This window comes from Anopheles aquasalis, chromosome 2 (genome assembly GCF_943734665.1).
Source record: "Anopheles aquasalis chromosome 2, idAnoAquaMG_Q_19, whole genome shotgun sequence".
Taxonomy (NCBI): domain Eukaryota; kingdom Metazoa; phylum Arthropoda; class Insecta; order Diptera; family Culicidae; genus Anopheles; species Anopheles aquasalis.
The window spans coordinates 56,700,440-56,721,757 of NC_064877.1; the positions used below are offsets into that span (position 1 = coordinate 56,700,440).

General features: G+C 45.4%; 3 protein-coding genes across 12 annotated transcripts in view; 2 read left to right on the plus strand and 1 right to left on the minus strand.

Moving 5' to 3' along the window:
- LOC126571736 (kinesin-like protein KIF21B) overlaps positions 1-15,020 on the plus strand; it is a 37,905-nt gene extending 22,885 nt beyond the window's left edge. For 6 of the 10 annotated variants that reach the window (XM_050230510.1, XM_050230511.1, XM_050230512.1 and 3 more), the window contains 13 exons: positions 1,298-1,436; positions 3,257-3,340; positions 3,427-3,663; positions 3,747-4,215; positions 4,299-4,501; positions 4,578-6,541; positions 7,115-7,645; positions 8,981-9,124; positions 10,340-10,478; positions 10,557-10,846; positions 10,915-11,556; positions 11,847-12,973; positions 13,541-15,020. In XM_050230510.1, the coding sequence (XP_050086467.1) occupies positions 1,298-1,436; positions 3,257-3,340; positions 3,427-3,663; positions 3,747-4,215; positions 4,299-4,501; positions 4,578-6,541; positions 7,115-7,645; positions 8,981-9,124; positions 10,340-10,478; positions 10,557-10,846; positions 10,915-11,556; positions 11,847-12,015 (5,011 nt within the window). In that variant the 3' untranslated portion in view covers positions 12,016-12,973; positions 13,541-15,020. The remainder of the gene's footprint in view (positions 1-1,297; positions 1,437-3,256; positions 3,341-3,426; positions 3,664-3,746; positions 4,216-4,298; positions 4,502-4,577; positions 6,542-7,114; positions 7,646-8,980; positions 9,125-10,339; positions 10,479-10,556; positions 10,847-10,914; positions 11,557-11,846; positions 12,974-13,540) is intronic. The other 4 variants (XM_050230514.1, XM_050230516.1, XM_050230515.1 and 1 more) reach the window with 4 other exon arrangements.
- A 61-nt stretch (positions 15,021-15,081) lies between these two features.
- Positions 15,082-17,638, minus strand: LOC126571742 (uncharacterized). The gene is made up of 2 exons (XM_050230526.1): positions 17,094-17,638; positions 15,082-17,018 (listed from the first exon to the last, which is right to left on the minus strand). The coding sequence occupies exons 1-2, from the start codon at positions 17,621-17,623 to the stop codon at positions 15,323-15,325; spliced, it is 2,226 nt and encodes a 741-aa protein (XP_050086483.1). The 5' UTR covers positions 17,624-17,638; the 3' UTR covers positions 15,082-15,322.
- Positions 17,639-17,805: 167 nt separating this feature from the next.
- LOC126575842 (uncharacterized) lies at positions 17,806-21,249 on the plus strand. Its single transcript, XM_050236804.1, has 4 exons — positions 17,806-18,652; positions 18,732-19,153; positions 19,614-20,394; positions 20,463-21,249. Exons 1-4 carry the CDS (start codon positions 18,158-18,160, stop codon positions 20,892-20,894), a joined length of 2,130 nt encoding a protein of 709 aa, XP_050092761.1. The 5' UTR covers positions 17,806-18,157; the 3' UTR covers positions 20,895-21,249.
- Positions 21,250-21,318: the final 69 nt, after the last annotated feature.

Here is a 21,318-nt window from a genome sequence, read left to right on the forward strand (position 1 = left end):
AATAATAACTCAAAAACTCATTTTCGAAATGTTTTTGAAACACGCTGTTGGAATCGGTTCGGTTGTGCGTCGTTGTCTGATGAAATTTTAACAGTGTGGTGACCACTCATTTGTGGTCCAATTTACAGGCGATCAATCATGTTCGTGCTTCATTTCTATTAATTGAAGACCTAGCGTCTGCCTTGTACTGCCATTAGTTGGCGATCACAACTATCTCACGCAACATTCGATTGCGAGCATCAATCATATGTTCACCTGTCGATATGCCAAGGTCCAATCTAAACAATCGATCCGATCGGTCTGTGAAGGTGTTGGGAGGAAACGTGTCGACGAACGTGTCGGCGTTCTTCGACAGTCTTTTCCTCCTATCCGTTGGCACCGTGTATTCTCCATCTTCCTGCATTGCCTAATCTGCGTGCAGCCGCACGTTGGCGGTGTAAGTGCTCCCGGTTTTGCGTTTCCTTGAAGCGCCGAGCGCCAGTTCACTACATTATTTACAACATACTGTCCGCGGAGGCAACAGCCTTTCGATAGCCTTATGCAAATGCAATGGTACGTGACCTTTGAGACACACTGCAATTGGGTGTTCCACTTGGGAGCCGCGTGTGTTTCTGTGTGACACTAAAGTTGGCGATTTCCGCATGTCGTGGACGTTGGGCGGCTGCAAATGGTCTTTGTTGGCCAGCCCATTTTTCCCCGTGGTAGTATTATGTCGAAGAAACTCGTTTCCATTTATGTGTCATGTGGTGTCAACTCGAAAGCTTTGCGAAAGCTATTGCAAATCTCCAGAGTGAAGCGAGTGGCCAGCATTACCTCGGTCTACCATATGTTCCGCTGGAAACAGTTTGGCGAACGATGCTTGCTAATTCAATTAATTTGCATTCGAATGCGGAAAAATTGCTCCGTCAGCTTCCATTTTCTACGCGAAAAACCGTGATTGTTCGAAGTTTGCGTGGCCAGCCGTTCGTGGGTAGCGTGCACCAAGTCTCCTTCCAATTCCTCCATCGGGCACCGTTAGTTACGGAGAGGGAAAAGCAATGGAACTTTCACAACTTCTTTGCCATAAAACCGTGCCTGAGGATTAACTGGCCGGTGGAGGGGCTAGGTGGAGGTACGGAACGATTGCAAATGAACCGTTCAATCGGTGCTCCAGCCAACCCTAACATTGCTTTACCGTCGTATTGAACGCATTACGCGGTTAACGGGTAGTTAACAATAGTAACTTAATAGTACATCGAGAACCAGTGTTGGTATTAATGCTGTGTTTTTTTTTTCACTCTTTTCGTTATCTTTCCAGAATTCGTCCACAGATACCGCGTGAGCTAATCGATATGTGCCGGGTGTGCACACAGGTCACACCCGGCGAGCCGCAGGTTTTCCTTGGGTCCGATAAGGCCTTCACCTTCGACTATGTGTTCGATATGAGCACAACACAGGTTAGTGTGATCGATCGCAACATACCAGCACGCTGCTGGTAGCTACATTTGCCAGGAAACATACGCACTACGCGCATCCATCGCTTCGCCCCAAAGAGCCGGCGTGAATCAGCTGTAGGAGCATTCAGTTTTAAGCCGTTGAATGTACGGCGATCGTTTGCCCGTGCACGGCGTTGTCCACCCTAATCGGTTATCGATTGTGTCTTGTAGTATGTTTGTTATCTAGCCACTGCTATCATGCCACAGTCCGGCAGTGTGTCAAAAGTCGAAGGCAGTGTGTCGACAGTGATAAGGTGGCAGTATGGCGTTGGTATTGCATATCTGGTATACCATTGCACTTAGTAGCACTGGATTTTGCAATGAAATAATATTTTTTGTAAGTTGCTTGATTTTTGTCAAAGGCAGAAAATGGCATTCCTTTGAACCGACAAAGGAGGGTGAAATTTGGTAATTTATAGTTTAATAATCATCTACGACTAGACGCGAGCTGAAGGACTCTAAGGAATAGGCTCATAGCAAAGAATTTTAAAAATTTACTTAAAAATATTTAGAAAAAGAAAATGGCTTAGTACAAAAAAAAAACATTTGGTAATTTACACTATGCTTTAAAAAATAATCAATGTTGCAACATAGGGTATAACATAAGCTTATATGCTTCCATCCACATGCATTCTTGTGAATTGGATATCGTGTTTCAGACTGCGTGGCGTTTCTTGAACACACGATACCGAGTAGCAACGGAACATCTTCAAAAGCGTAAAAAGTGTTTGTACGGGGGCCATTGTACTGCCGCGACACATATTGTCCTCTAGTCGCAACTTTCTTATTCTCACGAGCCTTGAGACACGCTATTTGAATCACGTTTAGCGTCTCGATAGCTAGCTGTGAGACTGTGAGCCTCTTGGCCTGGGATTGATGGCAACCTTTAAGCAGCAGCAGCAGCAGCAGTCTTCGCTGTAACGTAGCTCGCCAGGTTACCCCGCCAAGTGATGGATGTGTTTCCTTTAAGATGCTTTCATCGTTGTTACCGCTCAGTATACCGTCGCTGCCAAACGCATCCATCAAGTAAAGTAGTGATTGCATGTGAGTGCGCTCACTCCCATAACAATAGTTTGTCGGCTTCTGACTTCCATGACACTATCGAGTACAGCTTGATGCTGTGTTGCCTGTGCACTGCTGCTAGTTCACTGTTTTTACATCTGCCTCTTCGTATCAACGTATAACGAAACGGATGTTCCTGGCGCGAGGGCACATCCTGTGGTAGCGTGCTGGGATTGTTTTCTCGGTTTCGTATGAAACTGAATCCATCCAAAAATTTAAAACCATGACGATGGTATACTGACGAACAGCTTGTTTCTCGCTGCCGTGGTGGCTTTTTTGTGTTGTAGCCGCCAACACCGTTTTGTTTACACTCCCACAGACGATGGTTTCGCATTACCAAAATTGTTACTCGAGGCGCACAAGATGGAACACAACGGTTTATGAACCTTTTCTCTATGTATGGAGTGTACGAAAAGAGCGAGAAATAGCAGTGTAATGGCATGTTTTGCTGTCGTAGTATACAAATGGATGTGCAAAATGATTACATTGTTCCCATTTTGCACATGTCACCTCTTGGTAGTGACTGTAAAAGTTCGCGTTACAAGCGTGATATATTTTTGTGTTCAAACCTGTAATTGTGAATGCAGCACCAACGGAAGGATTAGAGTTGTTCGATATTATCAGGCTTTAGTGACCAAGATGATTTGGTTATGGATTTGCTATTTAACTGAGTTTCACGTACTTGCTTTACAGAAATGTTGATTTCTTTTCTTTTCCAGGTTTCCATTTACAGCAGCTGTATTGAAAAATTGGTGGATGGTGCACTCAAAGGCTACAATGCGACAGTGCTTGCATACGGACAGGTAAGACCAATGGATTTTAGAGTTGGTGAATTGCAGTTGTTAACGTTTCTGTCTGTATGTTGAACATCTGTGCTGAACTCTTTTAGACTGGCTCAGGGAAAACGTACACCATGGGCACCGGGTTCGATCGGGCGATACCGGAGATTCAGGAGGGCATAATCCCCCGCGCAGTGCGGCATCTATTCGAGGGTATCACTCAGCTACAACAGAACCCATACGATGAAGATGGTACCTATCTGGGCCCAGTAACGTTCACCGTAGAGGCTCAGTTCATGGAGCTGTACAATGAGGAAATCATCGATTTGCTCAATCCTTACAATAAGGTATGTAGATTCTTCTTCTGTATGGACCACCGGGGTCCTTTGGAGCTGCTCTAATAATAACCGTTTTTCCTCTTCGCGCGCAGGGTGGCCGTGTGTTTAAAATCTTCGAAGATGCCAGCGGTGGTATTGCAGTTGCTGGTGCGACGAAAAAACCACTGACGGGACCACAGGAAGCGTTGAACTGTCTACAGCAGGGTGCCCTGGCCCGTACCACCGCCTCGACGCAGATGAACGAACAATCATCCCGCAGCCATGCACTGTTTACAATACTTATCCGCCGACAGCGCGTTCTCTCGCCAGAACAGTGCGACAACATCGAGGGCGACACGGAAACCCTTACGTCCAAGTTCCATTTCGTCGATCTGGCCGGTTCGGAGCGACTGAAACGTACCGGAGCTACGGGTGAGCGAGCCCGTGAAGGAATCTCAATCAACTGCGGCCTGCTGGCATTGGGTAATGTCATATCCGCACTGGGTGACAAGACGAAGAAAGTGTCTCATGTTCCGTATCGAGACTCGAAGCTGACCCGACTGTTGCAAGATTCCCTCGGAGGTATTGCACTGCTTTATGCCCTAAGTACTGTTTTATCTGGTACACGATATCAAGCTGTTCTTTTTCATGTATCAATCCACCAGGAAACAGCCAAACCATCATGATTGCTTGTGTATCGCCGAGTGATCGTGATTTTATGGAGACATTAAATACGTTAAAGTATGCTAATCGGGCGCGTAACATTAAAAACAAGGTCCAGGTCAATCAGGATCAAAGTTCCCGCATCATCTCGCAGTTACGTCGTGAGATTGCCAACCTACAGCTGGAAATGTTGGAATACAAACAGGTAAGTTTACTTGCTTGGAGACTAACTGATTACAGCAGTTAGAGCTGTTGAGCTTAAATATCGTTATTCTTTCCAGGGTAAACGAAGTATAGATGACGAAGGGAATACGGCAGTGTCTGATGTATCGCTGGAGAACGAAATACTCTTACAAGACAATAAGCGGCTACAGCAGCGTGTGAAAGCGATGCAGGACACGATAGACGCGCTGACCGAGCGAAATGCAAGCTTGAAGGCACAGCTTAGACCTTTACCTTACGTGTCGTCTTCTTCGACGGAAGATGGTAGCTTAACTCAAAGCAGTAAGAAGGAGGATGGCTCTAATATGACCTCGAGTGGTGGAGACTCCCCAATGCAGGAGATGGTAGCTGCGTACATTTTGGAGATTGAAAAATTGAACGCCAAACTTATCGAATCCCAGCAAATGTGCCAGCAGCTGAAAAAGGCCCAAGCGTCTCAGTCGAAGTTAAGGTCCAATTTCCCCTTCCTGGAGGAGGAAACGGAAACGGTAATTAATCTGGCAAAGCGTGAACTGGAAAAGGAACGAGAGGTGTTAATGTCACGCTCGCTACCTGGACTGGAAAACGAGGGAAGCTTGGAGCAGGAATCTGACAGTAACTCGGATACGGAGTCGGACGATAAAGCAGAGGAGCTGCGTGCTGAAATGCTAGAAATTAACTCGGACATTGCTCTCAAGTCGAAGCTAATCGAACAGTTGGAACTCTCGCAACAGCGATTGCAAACAATGCGCCAACAGTACGAGGAGAAATTAAATGTGCTGAATGCCAAAATCACAAACACACAACGTGAACGAGATCAGATGCTAGCGAACATGACTGGAGGAGGTCTGGGGGCCGCTAATACCATCAAGGGTTCCAACGGTCCGAGCAATGATGCTGCGGTTAAGCGCGTGAAGGAGGATTTCGAAAGAAAGCTTTCCGAGATGCAGCGTGAGCTGAAGAAGCTTCAGTCGGCACAGCGGGAACATGTGCGCAAGCAGCGTGAAATGCAGGCACAGGAGGCTCGGCTGAAAACACTGCGCAGTGAGCTAGAGGAACTAAAGCAGGTTCGGAACCGGCTACAACGTAAAATGGCGGAGGAAAACCACCGACACAAGGAGATGGAGAGTCGCAAGACGCGTGAAATAGCGAAACTGCGCAAGGAAAGTATGAAGCTGGCGGGTGAAGTGAAGTCCCTGCAGGCCCAGGGACTCGCCCGGGATCAGGTGCTGAAACGGAAGACCGAAGAGGTGACGAATCTTCGGCGTACGCAGCGTGGTCAGCTGAGCTTGAAAGCAGCTGGCAGGGTGAATCCACAGCGTGCTGCTGGCATGCAGAGTAGTAAGAGCATGAAGGTGAAGTGGGAAGCGCTACAGCGAACCATCATGCGAGCTGCTCGCAGCCGACAGACGGTGGTTGAGCTGGAGCTAGAATTAGATCGAGTCATTCAGGAGCGCAATATGTTGAGCCGGGATCTGATGAATCTGCGACAGCGCAAGAAGGATGGCGCTGAGTCGTCGTTACATGATTTGATTTCGGAAGAGGATACGATTATAGCCAACTTAAATTACTTCCATGATACGATCGGTAATCTACACAACTCGATCATTCAAATGGAAGAAAACAAGGACGTATCATCGGAGCAGGAAATGCTGCAAAATATCTCGAACAACATCACCTCCGTGGAGGAAGCCAAGTTCCTGTTGCAACGGCTGTGCCAGACAACGATCGGTCACGTTTGCGAAGCGGGTCTCAATCAGGCGCGACTGCGTGAACGGGAAGCACTATTGAATGAACTGCAACAAGATAGCAGCGTACAGGAACAGCTCCTGCAATACATCCTCGAGCGTGCACCGGCTGCTGCAACCTCTGACGCAAGCTTCAGTTCAGCTCAGTCTGCCAATTCCTACGCACAGTCGTCCAATTCGAACGTTATCACAGCACAAGTGCCTGATGTTCAGCAACCGTCCTCCTCACAGCACCGAACGCATGTAATAGACTCTACCACAAGAAGTCCATCCCCGAGTGCAAGTAACACCGAGCTGTGAGTATATGAATGATATTGAGCGAATGGCAGCGATCGATCTACATCATCAATAGTCATGAGCAACGATGACCTGTAGCTATCGATCATACTTATCATTGTATTCGGAGGCACCAATATTTGTTGTGGTGTAGATTGGATGTATCTAGCTTTTAAATTAACTGTAAACATTCGGTTATTATTACTCTTTGCTTAATTTGCCTCTAAACACTTTTGATTTATGTAGCATTCTTTAGTACTATGGTTCTTGATTCGAGTGAATGTGGGCGATGTTGGGAATATTACAACAGCAGGATATTTTTTTCATGATTACGTTGTTGTAATTGTTCAATTAAAGACTTAAATTGCTATTGCTTCTTTTCCATTGGTCACATTTTGGCATTTTCAAATTAGTTGCCATTCTTTCGTACATACATAGTTAAGGTTTTTCCGTTTCTTGCTTCTAATTTACTTATCTTTGTTTCCGTTATTTTTTTCTTTATTCGCTTCTTCGATGCTTCGCTGTGTTATGCTATGCTTCTCTTCTATCCTTATCCGCTTGCTGCGTGTGTGATGGGATTGACTGAAAATTAGCGATACATTTGTCACCTACAGGAATTCCTCGAAACAAAGACGAAATCCCGCCGTGGTGCCTTCGGTGGCCACCATTCAGGATTTGCTGTACGGCAGCAGCTCTGCGTACGTCGGACCAGCCGGTAACGGTAACGGTGTCATTGCTGGTGGTGGCGGAGGTGGAGGAATATCGGACCCACCGGTAAATTACCGTGGCTCCTCCGCTACCTACACCCACAGCACTCCCACCGGGCAGGTTGCCAATGGTGCCGACGTAGCCCAGAGCGGCGCTGACGGCAGTAAGCTTGAGAAAGTGGGTATTTGTATTTATCTCGAGGATTCCGGAGATGACGATGACACGAAGCACCCCTCTCTGCAGGAAAGGCAACAGCAGCATCACCACGACATTATGTCCCGCTCGTATACGGTGCTTGGTGGTGCCACGGATGCAGCTGCGGCAGCTAATGCCGGTCTACCGACCGCACCACCATCATTACCCACTCGCACCTTCGTTCCACTTTCACGTGTTCCCAGTGCACCCGGTTCGTTGAAGTAAGTAGTGTCACGTTTGGTGGGACGTTTTTGATTTGTTTCTGGCAATGTTTATTTTTTACCATGGTTTCTGAGCGGTACCGAGTCCCTCTGAGTGTGTCTAGAGTGCAGTGTTTTTGTGTGATACATATGCTAATCGAGGATGACCGTATACTTTGCTTCAGCAACACGAAAAACACTAACTACATCAGTACCAAGTTGTAAAACAGGATTGTGCATTCCTGTGCAATATCTCTGTTGAGATTGTTACTGCCTAGGCGCATCTGCCACGGGCTTAATTATTTATTTGAGAATGCCTTGTCCGAGTTTGAATATAGATGAAAAACTTAACACGGTTTGCTTGTTATCGTGGAATTTAAGCAGCATGGATTTTACTATTGGCAATGACCTCTATCGCAACCCGCCTACGCGATGATACCTCACCCATTTCGCGTCGCTACTACGTTTCGTTTTCCTCATTTTAGAAAACTTATGCTCCGTCTGTTGGCCACCGTCGATATGATGTATCGTCTCTTGCCGATACAGCCATTTCTTGACTTTAAGCGGCTGGTAGAGGCCAGTTTAGCTGCTGTTGGGGAACAGTTGCTTCCATCTATGGCCATCGTTCCGATAGAGATCGTCCCGCCTTCACCGCGCTAGCGAGTGTTGCTCGCTCGGTTCAGCGATTGTCCGCCGTTGTCCGCGAATCCGTCTGTCTGCGAATTACAACAAAAGGTTTCACGATCATGAATTTGCAAGCAAATTTGAACATTCATTGTTGGCTGCTGTTAGTGCATATAGTTTAATTGATTTGTTGGTTTGCCCGTTGGCATTATCTTCGTTTGGCTTTTGGAACTGTTCTTGCGGCAGTTAACCGATGCGCGTGCTATTTGATTTGCAGTGCTCTAGCAATAATGTTCTGCGACGAATTTTGTGGTGGTTTTCGTAACGTTCCTATTGTTTCTTTACAGAAAAATGTCTCTAGCTAATGGGCCACATTCAAGGTTGTGATAGAAATATTGGACCAATGTTACATCATATTTTGGGAGAACCAACTCTAGATGCGTCCATGTTATATGGTGGCATTCTTTAGTGCAATAAAACAGTTTTGTGGTGTCGAGTACACGTTCTCTATGCCTTATCTGTGTAACTTTGATTCATTTAGCTGTTCAATCATATTGTTACACCCCAGAATACTGCGTAGTGCACCGCTAGAAGCCGGTTTAGCCTATGGTATTCATTCTAGTTTTACGATTACTGAAATCATCAAATCATGCTGAACCTATACACTCGCTCTCAGACACCCCAATCATAAATCATTTACAATATAACAACGAAACCAAAATCACTTTCCAGGGGCCTTCAGCCACACCAGAGCATATCACGACAAAACAGTACGGCGTCGCCACTTCTTGCGAGGAAATCGTTCGAAGCGAGTGGTGCTCCCTCATCGCCACGCATAAGCCGCCGGACGTTTCCTAGCAAAGTATCACCGGGCATGTAAGTATTAGTTGTCTTTATGAGTTTTTTTTTACCACAAAAAAACCATCACTCATGCTACCTTGAGGTGGCCGAGTATGGAAGAGGAGGAGAGTGAGCAACGTGTTGCTTGGTTGATTGAATGCACTTCTGCTCCCCGGTTACATGACAAATTCAAACATTACCCTTTTCAGCGGATTAATAAGTGATCAGCAGTTCAAGAGCTCTGCAGTATACTACTATGGCAAGCGATGAACGTGCCGCGTTAATGTATCATTACTAAGGGCACAGAAAACCGGATCGCTGTAGGAACAATAGGATGAATAAATAATAGAAATAATAATTGAACAAATGTTAATCACAAACCCGGTGCAAACCTGTTAAAACATTGATCAATCTAATCACGAACGCAGTACTTATTTCTGCTATTTGACCTTACATATAAAATAAAACTGTGTATAGATAGTTGATGTTAAGATTTGTAATACCACATTGTGCGTAATCCTGTAGGGCTTGTAACAAAATGAACTTTACGTTCTTTAATTAGTCAGTCAGTTGCTTTAAGGGTTTTCTTCTTCTTCACTAAATAACTAAACAAGGTGAATAGCTCGCCGTTATCTTGTTTAAACAAAACTAAACAAATGAAAATGAAAAGAATATGCGGTATAATCTTAGACGATTTGATAATCAAGAAGCGAACAGTCATCACTACGTGCGACTTTATATTAGGTGTCATACCTAATAGTATCATGCTATCTACCATTTACTAGAAGCTAGCATTGTGACATCTTTACTCGTTAACTGCTATAATTCACGCTTAATTCCTTCTTTTTCCGGTTCCAATCTGTGCCCTCATCAACCATGCCATAACAAATCACTAAATCTCTTGGCTGGCTGACCGACGTGGCATGCACTGGGTGCTTCAACATTTGGTGGCCTCAACATGGATGCTTTGCTGGATATGCCACTAAAACCGAATGATATTACGTGTCGCATTCGTGTCCTTGTTACTCGTGTGTGCGTGTGTGTCTTCTGTTAACTGTGTTATCGTCAATCGCTCTTTCATTTAACCTGCATCAATTGCAATCATCGCGCCCCGTTATTGCTGTTGATGCTATTGCTGCTGCTACTACCCTTACTACTGATTACTACAACCATGTGATCGCACACCTTAAACAATGCAAACACACATCCAAACATACTGTCACGCTGCTAACCGTAACCTCGGACGAACAGAGAGGACGAGGTGCCCACCTCCCCGCCAGTGTACCGGCGCGGCATATCCCGCGAAGACAATGGTGATGTCTTTTCGCGGCTTGGCGCTGGCACTCAGGATCCTCTCCCAGGTGGAAACATTAAGGAGCTGAATGGGAAGGTAAGCGTAAATGGAAGTGCACACGAATGAAGCCCGGTGTACTAATTTACGAATCATTCCGTTTCTTTCTCCTAACAGAGTAGAGCCGGCCTACCCCTTATATGTACTCATGTGGTGGAAGGTCATACCAACTCCGTGCTGTCGATAAAGGTGTGTAACGATACACTCTTCACAGCAGCAGCCGATCGTACCGTGAAGGTATGGGATCTGCGTTCCAGCTCGACCCCGCACTGTTTAACCGGTCACCTTGGTCCGGTTGCGGCGGTCGAGTACGATCAGACGAACAATCTGCTGTTTTCAGCGTCGGGTGCATTCGTTAAAGTGTGGGACCTGCGCAACAGTAACGTTCGGCCAATCATTACACTCTGGTAAGACGCTGTTGTTCATTGGGGTTGTTCGTCGGCTAACCGTTTATGCTTTCCTACCCTTTTTACAGCTCGTCCGGCACGACACTACCCGCCAGCGCGTCTTTGTCCGATCTGGTACCAGGCGAATGCTCCATCACGGCCCTTACGATAGGAGCGTCCGGGAAGTTGTACACGGCCGCCTCGGATAAGGTTCGCTTCTGGGATCTGCGTCAATTTGCCTGCCTTGGTCGGCTATCAGGAGGTCATCAAGCAGCGGTCATGTGTTTGACCGCATGGGAAGGTCCGAACAGTACGGATCTGGTGGCGACCGGCTCGAAGGACCACTATGTAAAAGTGTTTGAGGTGAATGCAAGCGGAGGTGTGGTGCAACCGCTTCTGCACCTCGAACCACCGCACTACGACGGAGTGCAGGCGCTAGCCGTCGCGAACGATGCTATCGGTGTCGATGCGGAGCTGTTTTCCGGGAGTCGTGACTCCGGGATTAAAAGGTGGGATCTGCGCAACGGAGAGCTCAAGCAGTCGCTCAACAACGCCCACAAGGGCTGGGTGTCAGGGATGGCCATCTATGGTGACATTCTGCTGTCTAGCTGTCGTGGTGGCGTTATTCGCCTATGGAATATCAAAACTTGTGAGAGTTTGGCCGAAATGAAAACCGAACAGTCAATCAACGACATCGTCACCAGTGATAATCGCGTTTTTACCGCATCCAAGTAAGTATCACTTCACGCTAGTTTTTCTATTCCATTCCATGCCATGCCCATTCCGTCACTCCAATTCGCTCGTCCTCATACCGGCATCCTTCTAATTCCTATCAAGTATGACTGTTGAATGAAATGTTCAACCAGCGATGGTGGTTTGGTGGTCACTCTGGTGAAATTGTGGTCTATCTTACTTTATGTCCGTCTATAACATCGCTTTCCATTGTTGCGGTTTCATTTTTTCTTCTATTCCACCTTCGCTACCGATACGTGCCGGGGGCATGTGCATGGTAAAATTCCAGTTCTGGAGAAGTGCGCATCTGGCGAATTGCTGCCAACGACTTGGACTCCTTCAGCAACGGCTTGGTCGGCAGCGGAGCAGCATCTAGTAGTAACATTACTACTACTACTACTACTACTTCTACCACTGCTGCTGGCACTGCTGCCGGTAGCAGTAAACTGAAACGCTAATCTCTCGTGTTAACTCACATTTTAACCGCTATCATATGCTTACTCTATGGCCTATGGTCAATCTATGTGCTATTAACCGATGTATGGTTTTCATTTAAGTGATAATCCATCAGGAAAATGATAGTGACGCTTCACTTTGGCTCTTTATGATTGGCTAAAATTACACGCTAGTTTGCTGTAGGCAATTGAAAAGACCAAAGTTAGTCTGGTATTTTTAATGTAGAGTCGAGCAATATGCTATGCCAAGCATTTCAACTGAAGCCAGGGATATGAGAAGACTCTAGAAACGTAGAATATAGACTCGCCTTTCTTGATCGTTAGTAGTATGTTGTATTGAACTTCATAAACAAAATATCTTTGGACTATTATGATCGTTCACCGCACCGTATACCGTCAAAGTAGGGAAAAGAAACTGTAGTGTGTACGGCTGGGCAGGAAAGCGCAAACACAGCACACGACAAACAGCGACATATGCAAATGCATACCCTGTAGGACTGAATGGTAAAGAGAGGGTGTTAGCTTGTAGGGAAGATATGGGCATTGCTAAAAGTTCATTGTGCAGGGCCGAAGCTCACTTGAATAAGTCTGAAACTGGTAAGTGATATACGGAGATTGGAATGCCTTGGAGAAGAGAAGCACTGATTCAATCAAACATCGCCACAATTACTGTTGGGCTGCTTAATCCCTCGGTCGACCAGATATTGATCAGCATATATTATTATTGTTTCGTTAAGGCAATGGGCAAAAGTAACAATCTGGATGATGGCACTGGTCTGGACACTGCAGTTGGTGGTGTTCTTCTTCTGTCCGCTGAGCTGTGAGCACAGGGCGTGGCGTCTACTGTGACTAAACGCTTGTGTCTCGCAAGAAGAGCTATCCATAAGCGCAATGGGCTAAGATGATTCCGTGCAATGAACCATAGTTTTTGTTGTTTGAATTGGAATCACCAACATTGGTAGTAAGTTTACTAACTTTTTGTTTTCCAGTTCACCATTTCATGTATTGGTTTTGTGTTTTCTCTTCATTAGATGTGCTTTAAACCCCGCATATCGCATTGTATACTATATCCATTCGCCGTTACCTTTGTGCCATCTAAGACATGCGCTCAGTGTTGCGGCTCAAATGGCGACTCAAACGATTCGTCTAGCCTGTTGTTTTTCTCGCTCTACATTCAGCAGTTTTATGATTTTGTCTAAAAGATATTTCCCGACTGTAACTACTACACCATATCACCGCGGCTGAGTAACACGCCGTGAACCATCGCTTGCATTTCACTTCACGATTCACACACTCTGTCAGCGTGTTGAGTGTTCTTCCTTTGTATGTGCGTTGTTCGCTTGGTTGTTATTTCGTCCTCTCGTTTCTCTTGTGATTTTCGCGGCTAAAATGCTTCTTGTATCTTAATTTATATTTTCCTTTTCTTTCGTTTCCGATGTATGTGCACTTGTTCCTGCTCACGCTCGCTCCCGCTCCTACACGTTTACCATTCTGTTCCTCGGGTGTGTTGTGTGGCCGGAACGTGCAGTGACGGAAAGGTTCGTCTGTGGCGTGTTTCGTCGGCCATACGGCGGCTAGGGTCGGATAGTATATGACGCCAACGCACGGAAGCCATGCCCGAACACAGCAACAGGATGTTTCACAGACAGAGCAGCTTGCGCAATGCACCTTCAACGGAGCCCTCCTTCTACGGTGGTGCCTCCGAATTAACACGTGCGTCACCCAGTACCTATAATAGAATGGCAGCACTCTCACCCTGTCCAGCATCATCATCATTAGCATCATCATCATCATCATCAGCATCATCATCATACATCGCCAAGACCTCATCGTCAGTATTTACACCAAAGGCATTCGCTTCCGTGCCTATAGCTTTCACTAAACCAGTAGTGCCCAACGGTTCGTCCATGACCAACTCTGCCTCCGTGGCATCAACTCGAACTGCGAGCTCGCTGCGGAATAATCGGCTCTACCGCAGCCTAAACCATAACTATCTCAGCTTGCTGAACCGCCCACAGACCCGAAGGTCGTGAATATGCCAGCGACCCAGAGGTAGATTTGCTGATATTTTCACTGCCTTGAGCAATCGTCAACGGGTAGCTAAAGGGGGGCTTAACGTTATCATTTTGATGGCCACACTACTCCCTCGAATGGAGGAAAAGAGCTTCATGTTAACGAACGTGTTTGAACCGTCATTAACTCGAAATGTAGCCGCCCAAACGTGTAGGAAAGGTAGCGCTCAATCATCCCTGTCCATGCCGTGCTTACTTTTCCCATTTATGTTGTAAATTTCATTAATTCCAAATATAGTTTAATTTTGGTTGTGATTTTAGTTTTAGGTAGAAACAATCGATTAGTGTAACGTCTCAGTTTTATAAGTATCTTCAAGTATTACTTCCGGCAATGCAAGGGCGAAGGAATATGCACGGTGCTATAACTGAACTGCGTGCAGTATTTGCACTGGCTTAATGCGTTACGCTGGTTTTTTACAGATGCAAGGCTTCGATTCTGTCGCTCGAGAAAAATCAGTATTTAAGCGTTTATTTTGTGCGGGTTTGACGAAGAGAACTAACATTCCACATTTTCCACAGTTTTTTTTTCATTTGTTTGATGGTCTCCCATACACCAATGGGAGTGCAATCGTGGTTTAAACCCGATTCCAACGATCACAGTATTGTGAGAAATGGCGAGAGAGGAAAAAAAGGCAGGGAAATGGAAATATATACTAAAGATTACAGGTACTAGAGCGTACAGCATGGAACAGCAGCACAAACGGCGACAGGATATCGTTTGCTTACAGGGGTTTGGAAATCAAATAGAATGGCAGAAAAGAACTGTGACGGCACAACATCCAGGGTACACTAGAAAGATCGTGATCTTACTTCCAAATGATGACTGCAAAGAAGCGTATGAATAGGGTATAGAAATGAATGATAAGCAACACCGATTGACAAGATGCTACTTAGGAATATTTGAATTTGAAACAGAAATATAACTAACTAATTTTGAACAAAGCCGTTTCTTGCTGAACTCGTATGAGGACACTGAATTATAGAAGCCACTAAAATGTACTTAAATACCTCTTTCATTTTATTCAACAGGATATGTATAATACGGCAGAGTCTTCTTCACTTCGTTGCAAGGCCCTTCCTACTACCGAAAGAAAAGTATATTTCACAAAAATGACCATTACTTCGTCAAAATGTGACAAGATCATTTCACATTACACTAGTGGCACGTAACAAGCTTCTCCTTCCAATCAATTGTGCGGTATCAGTACCTTTATCGACCATATTGTACAAAAATCGGTTCAGCGTTTTAGCGAACTAGTTGCAAACTGTTGCAGTTTTTCTTCCAGTTCGCGCACCCGATTCTTGAGAGTTTCATTCTCTGCCCTCGTAGCAATGAACTGTTGTGAAAACTCATCCTTCGCTAAGAGCATCCCCAGTCCTGTGGAAACGGTTTGTTCTAATGATTCCAGTTTGCCTTGCGTCTCACGCCACAGATTGAACATCCCCATCCACAGGTAGCTACGCAGTTCCCGTTCCGAGTCTTGGTGCTGTAGGCTGCTCAACTGAAACTGCTCCAGCATGATTCGGCGAAGCTCCTCTACTTCAGTTCGAACGCCTGGAGAAGCAAATTCCGGATCCGGCCGGTGGTGAGCAGGCTTGATTTGATTTCCGTCGCCTGTCGCTGGTGCCCTATCGACGAGCGGAGAGGGATGGGATGCTGGCAGATGGGGATCGTCGTTCATGCTCACCAGTTGCAAGTGGCGTGCTTGGTTCTCTTTGTCAGATTGCGATGCTTCCGAAGTGACACCGCCATGCGTTAAACTGCTAGGCTTGGAAACCAAATTTCCCTGCTGGCTCTCGACTAAAACACGATTTGCCGCACTGGTAGTAGCTTTCTGAGTACTGTTGTTACTGGTAACGCTGGTAATACTGCTTCTGTTGCTGCTGACTCTGTTGCCAGCGCTACTGTTGTCACTACTTCGTGTAACGCCTGCTTCGCAATCGCTTTCTACCATTTCGGAACCTTCTTCACGGATGTATTCTAAGTTTTCTCCCATCCTCGAGTTTACCGCCGTGCGATGGAGCCGCTGCAGATCACCACTGCCATTAATCCCTCGACCACTACTCTCTACCTTTGTCCGCTTCACCAGTCGGTCGATGTTCACGAAGCTATCGTCGATGTTGAGCGACGACTGCAATGATTTTTCTCCCGAATCATTCGCCTTCCCTTCCATCACGTCTACATTACAGTCGGAAAGGTCGTCGAGCAGGCCGACTAAATTGTTGTCCCCCATCTGCATACTGTTGCGGGATTCGGTGCTCAGCCGCGATGAAGTGCTTAGACGGGACATACAGTCTAATGGAGAGTCTCGACGCTGCAGAAACATATCGATTTCACCCATAAAACTATCGCGCTGCTCGGAGACATGATCATTCTTTCCAACATTTTTCTTCTCCTCGGCAACATGGATCGATCCTTCGCTTACACGCCCTCCCCGAACCGCTACCTTAGTAGCAGAGGCACAGCCGGTTTCTTCCAGCTCGAACATGCTACGCCTCCCAGAACCATCCTTTTGCGGTTGCGGCACGAATGCCAAGCTGTTGACGTTGCTTTGATGTAGCTTCTGCATATTCAGTGGATCGCGCAGACTGCGCAGGTCATAGCCATAGACATAGCCTTTTAAATTGCCCACGGCGAATCGGTGTCCATCGTTAGCGATCGCCAACGACTCGAACGGATAGTTTGACTGAACTTGCGACGCCGGCTGCTTGCAGCGCACGTCGAAAATGTTGATCACACAGTCGTACCCGACGGAAAACAGATAATCCGGATAGGTTTCTACCATCGCCAGATCTCTGCACGGTGCACTGTGAGCAGTTGGCTGGGAGAACACCGGTTTCTTTGTTTGTGTATCGTATTGCACGATTGCCCCATTGTAGGAGGCCATTGCCAGCATACTGCGCTTCGTTGGATGGAATCGAGCCTTGATCGTGCTTTGTGAGGGAAAAAAAGGCAAAATGAGTTGCACGACGAATCGGTCAAAAGCGCTAGCATCGATTGGTACTTACTTTTTATCGAACGGAATCGTTTGGCACTTGACGCTTGTCTTCATGCCATACAAATTGATCAGTCCATTTTCGTAAACTGCCGCCAGCAGTTGGTCGTTAGCGTTGAAATCGAGGAAGGTAACACCGATAGCGATGCCATCGGCGTTGAAGCGTTTGGTAAAATTTGCCTTCTTGTAGTTCATGAAGCGAATACTGCCGGAAGTGAGTCCTATCGCTATTTCATCTCGGCCTACGCTTTTGGGACAAGCGACGCAGTATAGGTTGTCAACCATCATCTTCCTCACACTGGCAATGGTGCGGCTGCTTCCAGGACATCCGCCAGCGCCATCATCCGTTGGCTGCTCGCTGTTCTTGATGCGCAGCAGCTCGATCCCCCGGTTCTTGTTTGCCCGTACAAACAGCTTGGACGAGCCAAAAAACTGGCAATCACTGGACGCGTTGCTGTCGACATGAGCACTAGTGGATAGGAGCTCCAGCTCTGGGAAACTGTGCAATTGAGTATTTTTCGCGCACGATATTAACTCCGCCATGGTTCTTGGTGGTCGCGTCGGTGCAGAAAACAGAACAGCGTTGAACAGCCCGTTGTTTACAAACGTAGCTGAAACGGACAGTTCAGGGCGCGAATTCAAAAGTTTGGCCATGACGTCATCACGGTTGCCATGACGTCCTAGACACTCGATGAAAAGGGTCCTGACAATCGATGAACGGAGTGTTTTGTTTACGTTCGCGTGCGCTTTGTGAATTTTTGGGGCCGAAAGGTGCCGAAAAGAGTTAAGATAGAAGTTTCCACAATTTCCTTCGCTAAAGTGTTTGATACGGTATATTACAGGCGACAAGAGGTAGCACCCGAATAACGGGGAACATCAGACGAACCGTTCTGTTCTGGCCACAAGTAATCAGCTCCAACCGGCAAAAGCAGCTGGCTCATCAGAGATACCTCATCAAAACCAACGAAAAGTTGGAGCCGGAAGGAGTGTATAGTAGTACAAGTGTGTTTTACTGACGATGAGGCTGATGCTGCATTGAAAGAACTATTGGCATAACGTTCAACATCGAGTGCTGCAATGTCGCTGCTCGGCGGGTCACCGGCAACGGAAGGAGACCGAAAGGAAGAACACTCGGAGGATCATCTGTTAACATACGATCCTGAAAATGAAGAACAAGTTTCAACCTTTAAAATTGAATCATCGGAAGCTCCACTATCATATTCTGTACAGTCAGGACTGCAGGACAGTGATCGATCAATGCTGGTAACTATCAAAACGTTGGTTGAAACGTTATTGAACAAAAAAGACACGATAGAGAAACGAAATGATCAAATAGAGAGACAAAATGCTGAAATTGTTGAACAAAATGCTCTAATTGAGCTAGAAAATGCGGGCCTTGTCAAAAAAATTGACGCCATGGATAGAATATTCTCCGGCATTAATGTTCAACAATTTAATGCCGCTAAGGATTATGTTGCAACACCTTCGTTTACCTTTGAACCTATGAACACTATTGAGCAATTGATCGAACTGGAAAACAAATTGAACGATGAGTCGTACCGTGCCGAACTGGTAAAGAGCGTTGCAGTATTTGCAATCCAAAAATTATGTTTCTGAACCAAGATTAAAAATGTTTTTTTCTCCCTATTAGGTTGCGTGGTTGGTATTTAACGTTGTTGGCAAAAATTCGCAGAAGAGAATGTCGAGCTGCCTGGATATGCTATTTTCGCGAGAACTGCTCATCAACTGCAGTTGGACTGGCATGAGTCGCGATGAAACAAAAAAGGCAGCTTTGCGAAACCAACGAAATATAATAAATTTGTTTAAGGCAATAGGAACAACGCTGCAACAAAAAGTTGATGATAGAAAAGTTACGAAATTTTTTATTCAAAAATTAAAAGGTGCCAAAGAAAGGTTTCTGGTGTACAAAAAGATCGAAAGGGTTAGCCAAGAAATTATGGACGACATAACAATCAATGTTGCAGATTCATCGAATATTGTCGAGCAAAACGTTGCGGATTCGTTAGAGGATAGTGATTCTGAAATTTCGTTTAAAGTGGAAATTTTGCAATAAACTACGATCCATTATTTGGCTGCAACATTTGTGTTCATTAGTAAGAGTAAACTATTGTAAATAGTATCGTTAAGCTACTATGGTAGGCATAGTTGACCCTACAAAACCGATCATTCCATTTGCGGCAGATATTTGCGTTGAATGAATGTACTTTGGAATCGTTTGCATATCCTAAGCACGTACATGATAAAATATAACCGTCGATTGCTTTATGTTCATTTACAACAAGTTGAACCATAAACTTGTGAAACCTGGAAAACGGTTTATTCTATCAAGAAACACGTAAAAAGGGTTCGTCGCTCAAAGTACCCGACAATCGACGAAACCACAAAATCGACGATCCGACCTCGATGAACGGATTGTTTTGTTTACATTCGCCAGCGGCTTGTTGGTTTTGGAGCAACGAAAAGAGTGTGAAATGCGTTTTTAGAACCACGTCCGATTAATTGAATGGTTTAGTATGTTTCTGGTAGTAGAAATAGTCAATGATAAGGGCGAAAAGGAGTGGAAGGTAGCACCCAAACGATGGGTGTGCACAACGAAGAATACCCGGCGAACGGTTCTGTTGTGGCCACATGAAATGGGAGCTGAACGGCAAATGCACCTGGTCAAAGAGGGAATATGCAAACCGATGAAAAGTTGGAGTCGGCAGGAATGTATCGTGAGGCAAGAGTGTTCGACTTACGATGGGGCAAATGCTGCATTGAAAGTTGCTGCACTGCTACGGCCACGTCCAAAAGCGAAAGTTACAATTCCAATGGTCAGCGCTGTTGCGATGGTACAGAGCGGGCAGACTTTACAGCAAGATAATGAAGATCCACTAAATATAGATGATCCCAATGAGGTTCTAGCTGAACCATCTGCCGAAACGCAGTTGCATACGGATCGGAACTTATCAACGATGGTCTCTATCAAATCGATGGTGCAATCCTTAATGGCAAAACTTGAAAAGTTCGAGAAGCTAAACGCCCGTATTGAGAAGCAATATGCTCACATTGTGGAACAAAATGTTAACATTATAGAGCGGAACAAAAGCATCGAGAAAACGAATGCAGCTCTTTTGACAAAGATAGATGTAATGCAGAAAACATTGCATAATCTTGATTCTCAACAATTGTCTACAACGGATACAAGGGACTTACTGGAAACATGCGTGTATTCCTTTAAGCCTATGGAAACTATTGAACAGGTAACGAGACTGGAGCAAAAGTTGAATGATGCGTCTTATCGCCGGAAACTGGTAAGCATTAAAAACATTGAAACAAAGAATAAAATTGAATGTTTCTAAATGTGTCCCCTGTTCTTTAGCTTTCATGGTTGACAATAAATGTTACGGGTAAGAATGCGAAGAGAAGGATGTCGACCAGTTTGGATTTGCTGTTTAGCCGAGAGCTTGTTACAAAATGCTCATGGTCTGGGATAGCCAGGGATGGAACAGAAAAAGTAGCTATGCGAAATCATCAAAACATAGTTGATCTGTTCAAGGCAGTTGGTACAACACCACGTGAAAGAATTGATGGAAATAATCTCAGTTGTTATATCAAAGCAATACTTAAAAACGGCAAGCAACGGTTCCTGCATCATCAGGAACGTTCGGTAAGCGGCAAAGGAACTAATCCGATATGTAATAATGAGCAACAAGTAGGACTCGATGGTATAGCGATAACTTCTGCTGACTCATCGAATGCTATTGATCGCCAATCGATGGAATCTTTCGATGATGAGTCACAATTGTTTTGAAGTACAAGATTTACACTGACACATGCATAACTGTTTGATATTGCTTTTGATATTTCTGCTACTGTAGATCCTATGCCGAAGAATATATAGATATAGATAACTTTAAAAAATACTGCCAATACCAATGGGTTGCGGAGTATACCCTTCGTTCCGTTCTTCCTTTTCTTCTTAGCTAGAGTATTCGCAACATCCGAACTACAACTGGTTTGGCGGTAGAGCAAGAACCGCAGTACTAATGAGTTGAAATAGCCGAATATGAAATATCCGAAATAAATAATACAATCGAGAAGCAAAGCAATATGTCCCTGTGAATTCGTTGTTGAATGTTTTCCAAAACGGCTCCCTTCTCATGCATATACTTGGGTAGTATTGTTTTATCAGTTGTTAGGTAACTTTAGTCCTATCAAATATCTTCAATCGGAAC